Source organism: Electrophorus electricus, chromosome 1 (assembly GCF_013358815.1).
Source record: "Electrophorus electricus isolate fEleEle1 chromosome 1, fEleEle1.pri, whole genome shotgun sequence".
Taxonomy (NCBI): domain Eukaryota; kingdom Metazoa; phylum Chordata; class Actinopteri; order Gymnotiformes; family Gymnotidae; genus Electrophorus; species Electrophorus electricus.
Genome location: NC_049535.1, coordinates 16,094,433 through 16,104,432, shown reverse-complemented (window position 1 = coordinate 16,104,432; position 10,000 = coordinate 16,094,433). Strand labels below are relative to the sequence as shown.

The following is a 10,000-nucleotide window of genomic DNA, read 5'->3' as shown; positions in this document are numbered from 1 at the left end:
TGATGCTGGGCCATTGTTTAAATCGGAGCCTGAAGCTCCGCCCCTCTCCAGCCCACCGGCATGAATGACATCATCTCCGACCAATCGTCTCCTCCTGTGCCCGGTCGCTGACCCCTAAGGCTGCGGCATGGCGGTATGCTGCACCGTCCACTATTAATAGCAGTGAGCTTCCCATTTCCCCCACCGCTGCCGCCAGGTTTCTGGAGCCTCTCTGAGGGGGGGTCCAAAGTGCGGAGCGCTCGCCCGCGCCCCGAAGCCCCCGGAGCCGCGTCACGATAGGGAAATCGGGAAAGCAGTCTTAATTGGGTCCTGTAGACCCGGCGGGGAAACGCACGTGCCAGTACTTTTCTTAAAGGGCCGGGTTCTTAAAAACATCCCGGTTCGGGTGGTGCCAAGAACCGGCCCCCGTTCGAAGCTATAGCAGCAGCGACAGAAAGTTGGGCCCCACGACGCCCAGAGTGTTCGGTCTGGGCTGCGGCTCAGTGATTGACGTCACGTTCCATCAGGACGCAGGATCCCAGCATGCACCCTGTAGACCCGAATCATGGTCAGCAGGAGGCTAGGCGCAGTCTAGCGGTCTGTCCTCCCCTTTATCTGCTCGCTCTCTCTCGTAAGGCTTTAAGTCACCGGTTTGATTGCTCAGCTTAGACGACCTCTTTAACCTAGCAGATGAACGTTGGGCTAATTTAAAGGCCAAGTTCATAGTTTTCTATGATTCTGTACCGTGATATCGGTTTGGCGGAATCAATCCAGTATCACCATCTCACCTTGTAATTGGATGAAATCGGTGTCATGTGACTTGGTGACTATTAGGATAACGAATCAGGTGGAAAAAATCAACAGCTTCTTGATAACTTTAGAATTTGTTCATCCTAACAGAGACACACTGCTCTGACAGTCTCCTGAGTTTGACATTTTTTCCATAATTATTTTGAATTACTGTCTGCATTGTAACATTTATCTGAACTTTATCTGGGGGGGTAAACCACCCTCGCCTCCTTCAGTGGCTTGGACACTAGCGCTCCTCTTTCTCCTTGCTTTGTCTGTGTAGGAAACGAAACATTTCGAAATGTTTCATGAAGAAACATGCAAAAAAAAAAAAAAAACTACCCCAAAAGGGGGTACCACATGTAGGGGTATGTGTTGTTACTCAACAACATGCAGTTTCATGGCCCAGGCTGTTGGCTGTAGCGAATCCTGCCTGCAGCCCAGTATTGAATCACACACAGGCACCTGCTCTGGCAGGTAACTGTGTGTCTCGGGCGCGTCCAATATAACCCACAACCAACTGGTCCCAGTTCCTTACATAGCACAGCGTTTAACCTGCTAATTTAAAAATCTTCCCTTTATTTTTAACTAATGTTTGTGGTGACCCCCCCCCCCCCACCACACACACACACACACACACACACACACACACACACACACACACACTTTATTCCAACGAAGACAGATGGCCTCAGTGCATTTACATCACCAGGTTATTAGCAGGACTGGGTCCTGCGTGCAAGCTGTCTTCTCAGAACCACAAATAAATGCGCGTGTGCACGCGACACCTGAACAGGACAGTGAGTCCTCCACCTCCACCCCCACTCCCACAACTCAGGAACGTTCTCAACACCAAAGAGACTGGACAGAAAGTCGTCAGGTGCGACGCTGGCCTGCCGGGCCCTTCATGTCGGGTGCCATGACACCACCGCGTTGCCGCTCCCGTGATCCGTGTTCGGGGTGGGTAGCATGATGTCATTCGACGCTTCCAGGATGAGCTGTGATCGAGAGATTTATTTCCTGCTGTAGTTCTGGCTCGTTTTGAAATGTTCCAGGAGACCTTGGGAGACATTGGATTTTGATGCAAGAGCTTGAGACGTTATCTCTTGATGTAATTACCTAGTGGTCACGCTGCCGTAACCACCGCGATGCTGGAGTGATGGTACGTGATTTATTAAAATATCATGTCACGTTGCCTCATGTTTGTTTTGCTGATGCGGACATTTGAGGAGGGAAGCAACCACTAAGAAGCCTGAAGGTTAATGTGTCCCTTTTTGGGTCCCACTAGCTCAGACGCAGACCTGCTAGCTCAGACGCAGTTGCGATGGCCGAAGGCAACTCAAAATCTGTTCCTTGAGTTGTTCAAGTTGACATTCCCGCGGAGGCGTGGGGCGGCGGAGACTTCCTGAGGAAGTCGTCCATCCTACCTCGCGGAGAGTCGACTTGCCACGATTGTTCCGTACCACGGAATCGAAAGACCTAAGCGTGAGCGGAGCCATCTCGTCGGAGCCGAAAGAGGTGCGACGTGCGATCGAACAAACGAAGGAATGAATGAACGCGGCTAACGAGTGCCAGAAGGTGCGCGGGGTGATCTGCGCTAACCGCAGCCTTTCCCGCACTGTCTGGTACGTTGCCGTTTTTGCGGTCATTTTGGGTCATTTTGGATTTCTGGACTTCCTGACTTCTCACCGTTCCTTTTCCATGTTGCTCCGCCTTGCGCTTGACCTCTGGCACAGCCGGCCCTGACGTGCAGGTGCACTCTAGCTGCTGGGTTAACCAGATGCTACAGCCGACCTATGGGGTGGGCAGGGCTGGCAGGCTGGAGGGCAGGGGTGGGTCAGGTGGCCGGATGGCAGTCTTTGGGATGCTAGCTGGATGGCTAAGGGCAGGAGCTCCTGCCGAACGGAGCCTTGCCGTTGTCAGATGGGCACGGCTATTGCATGCTGCAGTGATCACTAACTCTCTCTCTCTCTTTCTCTCTCTTTCTCTCTCTCTCTCTCTCTCTCTCTCTCTCTCTCTCTCAGCTGAAACTTGAAGATCGATCCATTGTGCCTAGAGACTTTGTGCGCAGAATGAATTCAAACGTGAGTTGCTCCCTCATCAGCTACACCTGCCGCCCACACCTCACACGGAGCCGTGCTCCACCTGGGTCGTGCCTTATCGCTCTCGTGTTTCATATGACCTCATTTAATCCACGTGCTCTAAATGTGTACGACTGTTTGTCCAGACTGACTCTAAAGCGTAAACCACCGCTGGGTGACCTGTCACGTTTGCCTCCCCGCAGGACAAGCAGTGCGGCATCGTGACCAATATCAACACAGAATGCGCCGTGAAGCTGGTCGGGACCAACTGCTGCCTTTACCCTGTAAACAGCCGAGACCTGCAGCACATCTGGGTAAGTCAGCCGGCCCGGGCGGACCCTGCCCCGTCGCTCGTCCAATCGGGAGTGTGCGCGCCGTACAAGCGACTGAACCGCTGCTGTCTTGTTTCCCGTAGTCCTTCATGTATGGCGACTACATCGTCTACGACTTCTGGCTGGGGAAGGTTTACGACCTCAGCAATCACATCGTCCTGAAGCTGTCCAACGGCGCACGGTAACGCTCCACTCTCGTGTGTGTGTGTGTGTGTGTGTGTGTGTGTGTGTGTGCACGTGTGCATGTGTGCACGTGTGCACGGAGGCCTTTTCTGCCGCGGTTCAGCAGGCCCCAATTGTTACTGAGCCAGTGAATGGCCTTTTCTTCTTGTTCTTCGGCTGTGTGCTCGCGCGTTTTTTGTTAGCTTGTGCTACGTGCGCACGCGTGAGACTTTAACGTTTTTTTAACTTGTCTGTCCACAGGTGTTCCATGAGCGAAGAAGACGGCGCCAAACTCTACGATGTTTACCCGCACGTCAGCGACGCGGTAAGGGTCAGCGCGGACACGGTTCACGTGCCCCGTTAGAGACGAGCCGCGGCCACGCCACTCCCTTCCGCTTTTCAACGGCCTGTGAAACGTCGGCATCGTCGTGGCTGTAACGAGGAGATTATAGATGAGAGCCGGTAATGCCGGTTATCATGAGGAGCATTGTGACAGCCAGGAGTTTGGGCGTCCCTGGGGCACTTCACACACTGGTTTTGGGGGCTTCCTGCCATGTTTAGAACTTTGTTGCCGGGGGCAACTCGGGCACCCTTGCTTGTCCTTCTCATTGAACTGTTGCAGCCTCAGAGAGGTGAAGCCACACTCCTCGGTCTCTCAATGCTGTGTCTTGCACTAACAGGGACGTTTATAGCATTTAGCAGACGTTCTTCTCAAGAGTAACTTGGCCTCCATTATTGTGTGTTGTGCCCCGATTCTTAACCTTGGTGTCTTTTTTTTAGCACTTTAAATGTTGTCAGTGCATAAGTAGCCCCAACCGCTCTTAGGATAATTGCATCAAGTTGATCGCTGTACCGGCTGTGTGCTTGTGTTGCGTCGGATGCACGCCTCCGACAGACGAGGCAACGTTCTGTATAGTAATGTGAAGTTGGATCGGGGGATTTTGGGGCTAGCTTCCAATCAGTGGTCACATGACCCACCGTTTGGGCGAAATGGTTACCTGTCGGGAGAAATTTCTAGCTGTAAAATGTGGGACTTGAGGCAAGAAACACAGATTTTGTGGTTGCATCGACTGGTAGCTCATTAGTTCAGGTCCTCGGTGAGTAACCTGTAGCCGTGTCATCTGTAACTAGTGTTGAGGGTTTATGGTCATGCGTTATTTTACCCTGAATTCAGCGCCTCCTTGTTTTTGCGCTCAGGGGCTGTTCTTCGACGAGGCGTACGGGTTCTACCCGGGTCAGGTCCTGATTGGGCCGGCTAAGGTCTTTTCCAGCGTGCAGTGGCTGTATGGGGTGAAGCCCGTTCTCAGCAAGAAGAGCAAGTTCCGTGTGGTGGTGGAGGAGGTGGGTGTAGGCGTCACACCCGCTGGCTGGTTTTGTACCGCAGGCTCGGACCGCACGCTGAGCCGAGCGTCTGTTGCAGGTCCAGGTGGCGGAGCTCAAGGTGACGTGGATTACGAAGAGTTACTCCCCGCAAGGCTCCGATAGCGTCTTCCCCCCACCCTCCACCATTACACAGGAGAACCTCTGCAGGTTTGTACACACACACACACACACACACACACACACACACACACCTGTAGCCTTTGGTAAAAAATGTAAAAAATAAAAACATGCTTAACCCTCAAGCAAAGTCCATGTGGATCCCTGGTGTCATGCACGCGCTACTGCTCCTTCCGCGTGAGCCAGGTTCGCGTGTCTGTTGGAGATTCCTCAGCGCAGCGTTGCAAGCCGTCTCTTTTATATTCCTCCGGTTGTTATGACATTTCACTGTTCCACGTTTTTGGCTCGTGAGCAGTTGGAGGTCCCGGACCCTCCTGACCGGGCCGTTACGGGGCTCACGTTTCTCTCTGCACAGTTGTCTGATCTCGAGGGCACTGACGGACACTCTTTGATCTCCCTTTGAGTTGAGGTTCCTCTCGAGGTTCTTTTGTTGTTAAATTATTTTTTCCTTCGGTTAGCTGGTGGAGGTCTGGACCTAGAAACAGCTTCGTGTTTAAAAAGCGCTCATTTAAAATGAACACGTCAGAAATCCAGCTCTTGCTGTTTCTCTGATCTCACGGCCGTTTTGTCTGATCTCCCTCGGGTTCAGAGTGAAGCGCCTCGGCTACTTCGACCACACACAGCGGCAGCTGGGTGAGAGGGCGCTGTATGTGTTTCCGGCTAAGGGCGACGCCACCCGCATCACCTGCGAGGGGCCGGAGGGGTCGCCCGTCCTGCCTGAGGACCCCGTGATCCGCAAGGTGAGAGCTGCTCCCTGCCGACGATGACGGGGGGGCCTTGGACCGACACTCCTCGGTGCTGCTGACCTCTGCCCTTCCTCCGGCAGGTGAAGCGGATGTTCAAGAAGCACCCCGGGAAGAAGGTGACGGAGAACACGGAGCCGCATTCCAACAGCATACACCCTCCGGGGAGGGTGGAGGAGGCAGCAGGCACAGGTACCGCGCACGGACAGACGCAGACGGATCCGTCGCAACGGTTCTTGGGAAGTCAGTCGACGGCTAACGGTGATCAGTACAGTCCGCGTTCCTTTGTAGTCAGACTTCTGAAATGTTGTGCTTTAAGCTCAGGTTTGTTGTGTACTTTGTGTTTTAGAAACGCTGCCAGATAAAATACTTCTCATTCCTTGTTTGTGTGTGTTTTTGTTGTTGTTTTTTTTAATGGATGGTGAATTTCAGTCTCAGTTCTGGCGACCCCGGGCAGCGTAGGGGGAAGGTCAGGTCGTTATGTGAAGAGCTCCGCGGTGAGGAAAAATGACTGGACTGCATGGAGTTTTTTTTTTTTCATGTTTATTTATTTATTTATAAACCTGGATTTGCTAATAAAGCAAAATTGGCAGTAGGGGAAGGAACACCCAGGTTATCTGAGGTCGCTGCTAAGGGCAAGTGCCGTAGTGTTTAACAATGGTTGCTCAATGTGGCTCATTGTTCATCACTAAGCTGCTCTCGTCTCCGTGGATACCCGAGGCCATTATTGCCGGAGTTTGTCACAGGAAAACTGGCAAACCGGTGCTTGGGTATCTCAATCGCCCCCACCGCTACCTTGGATGTCCTCCCTGAGTGGCAGTTACCACGGAGATGGAAGCCGAGGTCGCTTTCTGCATTTGCAGGCATGGGCGTGAATGCGGAGCATATTTGCCGACGGGGAGAACTTTTCAGATTGTTGGGCGGAGTGATGTTTCCCCTCGGGACCCCCGGGATGGGAGGTCAGAGGAGGCTGGCTAGGGGTCAGTTCCTGACTCACTGAGCTGGAGATCCGTCTCTTCTCGGTGTCTGTCCCAGTACAGCGAGAGCAGAATAAACCAGCGTTTCCAGTCTGGTCCTCGCCGACGGCAAGCATAGCAACCTTTTTTTGATGACCTGGCGCAGAACAGAATGAACTGCTTTCTGAGACCGTTTTCCTGCTCCATGTACTGTGTGTGTGTGTGTGTGTGTGTGTGTGTGTGTGTGTGTGTGTGTGTGTGTGTGTGTGTGTGTGTGTGTGTGTGTGTGTGTGCGCTCGCGCTCACCCAGCAGAGCCCTGGCACGACAGCGCAGACGACGAGCCCTTCTCACGGTGTCCCAACAACGGGCCCGTGCCCCGGCCGCCCGATGACGGGCCCCAGGTCCAGTGGCCCCACGTCGGGGAGCTAGAGTCGGATGAGGAGCCAGTGGAGGACACGGACGACACCAGCTCCATCACGTCCTCGGCCAGCTCCACGGCTTCGCTCCACAGCGCCCCCAGCAGGAGGAAGAGCATCCCGCTCTCCATCCGGAACCTGAAGAGGAAGCACAAGAAGAAGAAGACCAAGTTCTCCCGCGAGTTCAAACCGGGAGACAGGTGAGTGACGCTTCAGGCGCAAAACAAGCCATGACGATGATGATGGCGGCTGTATTCGTGGTGGTATTTGTCGTATAGACTCGAGGTCGTTCCACGCTGCTGAAAGTACAAAACACTAACACATCTAAAAAATATATGGAATCATAAATCACAAAAACAGGCATCTGACAACAAAAAGGGTCGAAAGGTGAAAGAAATTCATTCAGGCCGAGAAGAAGGCAAACAAACTTGATAAATACTCGTTGCTTGGATGCGTCGTTGGGTTTGAAGATTGTGCACTGGCCTGACGTCAGCGCGGAAGTGGACCTCATCCTTCCAGCGGCAGGGATGTACTGGGAAGAGTTCTACAAGGTTCTTGGAGGGCAGACACGCAAGCGTGCACAGAGGCGCTGCTCCTCCTATCGCACAGAGGCGTTGCTCCGTTCTCTCGGGGTCTGTTGGGACCAGCGCATCTTAATCCCTTTGCGTTGTCGTGCTTCCACGAACTTTGGTGCTCAGACAGCAGCCGTGGTACTGTAGGGAAGCATCCGGGCTGGGTGTGGGATGTTCTCAGCAGCTGAGACGGGACATTTAATACCGCACGCACGCATGCTTGGACACACTTCAATGTGTTTATCAATCGCTCCCACACGAGCACGCTCTCTTGCTGTCTAGTTTGAAATGTCAATAAGTGCCTTTGCAAGCTGTGGCGTTTGCAAGGACCATAATGTATAACGGGGTTAGTGCTGGGAGTGGAGTGCTTTGCAGTTTGGCATGGAAAAGGCACCATATTTGTAGTTTTTAGCAGGAATGCACCAACTGAATTTCCTGGTTTGAGATCCAATAATCGGCATTGTGGCTGATATCGATGTGGAACGACGTCTTATTTGAACTTTTTGCATTTTAAAGCCAGTTCATACCTGTAGAATGAAGTGGAGCGGATGGAAGACGTGTTAAACTTTAAAAATGGATTATTAATTTTACCCGCCCATGTCTCAGATAAATCGGACCTCGTTATTGTAAACGTATGTTGTAGTTAATGGGAACATGGGAACAAACCTCATTTTTAAAACGTACATTTTTGCCTTGTGGTGCAGATATTTGTAAACCTTAGTAAATCTACTAAATGCAGTAAATGTAAACCTATAACTAGCAGCTAAAGTCCTCAGGAAAAAATTCACAAAATTCACAATTCCAGTATTAAACTGATGAATTAAAAATTTATCACTGGACAATAAAAGGTGTTTTTTCTTTTTTCTTTTTTTTTTTGCTACCCAGACTAAAATAGATGGAAGTTTTATGCTCAAATTAACCATCTATAGAAGTAAACTGTTACACATTTTTTAAGTACAATAACTACAAGTCTACAATGTATGAATTTGAAGAGGATCTGTTGACCAGCAGTCGTCTGCCAACACAGAGGAGCTCTACGCTACCCATAATGCCACACGAGTCAACCGGAGTTAAAAACAAGTATGGGTGATGGAGAAGTTCTGAAAACATATTGGATTAGACATGAAAATAAATAAATAGATAATCTATTTTTTGCAGGAAGCAAAGTCATGGTTGAATGGTGTAACACACCAGCCGCAGATGTATCGCGTGTCTCTAGCTTTTAATAGGACACCGCACACAGACGAGTGTGTGTGGTGTGGTCTGATATGCGTGGGTGTGGTCTGATATGCGCATGTGGGTGTGGTCTGATATGCGCATGTGGGTGTGGTCTGATATACGCATGTGGGTGTGGTCTGACGTGAGTGCGCGTGTCTGTGGTCTGGCGCGCGCGTGTGGTCTGGCGTGAGTGCGCGCGCGCGTGGTCTGGTCTGTCTGTCTGTCTGTGTGTGTGTTCTGGTCTGTGTGTGTGTGTGGGGTCTGATATGACTGACTGTGTGGGGTCTGATATGACTGACTGTGTGTGGGGTCTGATATGACTGACTGTGTGTGGGGTCTGGTCTGTGTGTGTGTGTGTGTGGGGTCTGGTCTGTGTGTGTGTGTGGGGTCTGGTCTGTGTGTGTGTGTGTGTGTGTGTGTGGGGTCTGGTCTGTGTGTGTGGGGTCTGGTCTGTGTGTGTGGGGTCTGGTCTGTGTGTGTGGGGTCTGGTCTGTGTGTGTGGGGTCTGGTGTGTGTGTGTGGGGTCTGGTCTGTGTGTGTGGGGTCTGGTGTGTGTGTGTGTGTGTGTGTGTGTGGGGTCTGGTGTGTGTGTGTGGGGTCTGGTGTGTGTGTGTGGGGTCTGGTGTGTGTGTGTGGGGTCTGGTGTGTGTGTGTGGGGTCTGGTGTGTGTGTGTGGGGTCTGGTGTGTGTGTGTGGGGTCTGGTGTGTGTGTGTGGGGTCTGGTGTGTGTGTGTGGGGTCTGGTGTGTGTGTGTGGGGTCTGGTGTGTGTGTGTGTGTGTGGGGTCTGGTGTGTGTGTGTGTGTGTGTGTGGGGTCTGGTGTGTGTGTGTGTGTGTGGGGTCTGGTGTGTGTGTGTGTGTGTGGGGTCTGGTGTGTGTGTGTGTGTGTGGGGTCTGGTGTGTGTGTGTGTGTGTGGGGTCTGGTGTGTGTGTGTGTGTGTGGGGTCTGGTGTGTGTGTGTGTGTGTGTGTGGGGTCTGGTGTGTGTGTGTGTGGGGTCTGGTGTGTGTGTGTGTGTGTGTGTGGGGTCTGGTGTGTGTGTGTGTGTGTGTGGGGTCTGGTGTGTGTGTGTGTGTGTGTGTGTGGGGTCTGGTGTGTGTGTGTGTGTGTGTGTGTGTGTGTGTGTGTGGGGTCTGGTGTGTGGGGTCTGGTGTGTGTGTGTGTGGGGTCTGGTGTGTGTGTGTGTGTGTGTGTGTGTGTGTGGGGTCTGGTGTGTGTGTGTGTGTGTGTGTGTGTGTGTGTGGGGTCTGGTG

General features: G+C 52.2%; 1 protein-coding gene across 6 annotated transcripts in view; it reads left to right on the top strand.

The window, feature by feature from the left end:
- ube2o (ubiquitin-conjugating enzyme E2O) overlaps positions 1-10,000 on the top strand; it is an 83,203-nt gene that overhangs the window by 8,050 nt on the left and 65,153 nt on the right. For 2 of the 6 annotated variants that reach the window (XM_035531510.1, XM_035531517.1), the window contains 9 exons: positions 2,793-2,852; positions 3,053-3,163; positions 3,265-3,362; positions 3,605-3,668; positions 4,541-4,684; positions 4,764-4,873; positions 5,433-5,583; positions 5,670-5,847; positions 6,853-7,159. In XM_035531510.1, the coding sequence (XP_035387403.1) occupies positions 2,793-2,852; positions 3,053-3,163; positions 3,265-3,362; positions 3,605-3,668; positions 4,541-4,684; positions 4,764-4,873; positions 5,433-5,583; positions 5,670-5,847; positions 6,853-7,159 (1,223 nt within the window). The remainder of the gene's footprint in view (positions 1-2,792; positions 2,853-3,052; positions 3,164-3,264; positions 3,363-3,604; positions 3,669-4,540; positions 4,685-4,763; positions 4,874-5,432; positions 5,584-5,669; positions 5,848-6,852; positions 7,160-10,000) is intronic. The other 4 variants (XM_035531532.1, XM_035531531.1, XM_035531530.1 and 1 more) reach the window with 3 other exon arrangements.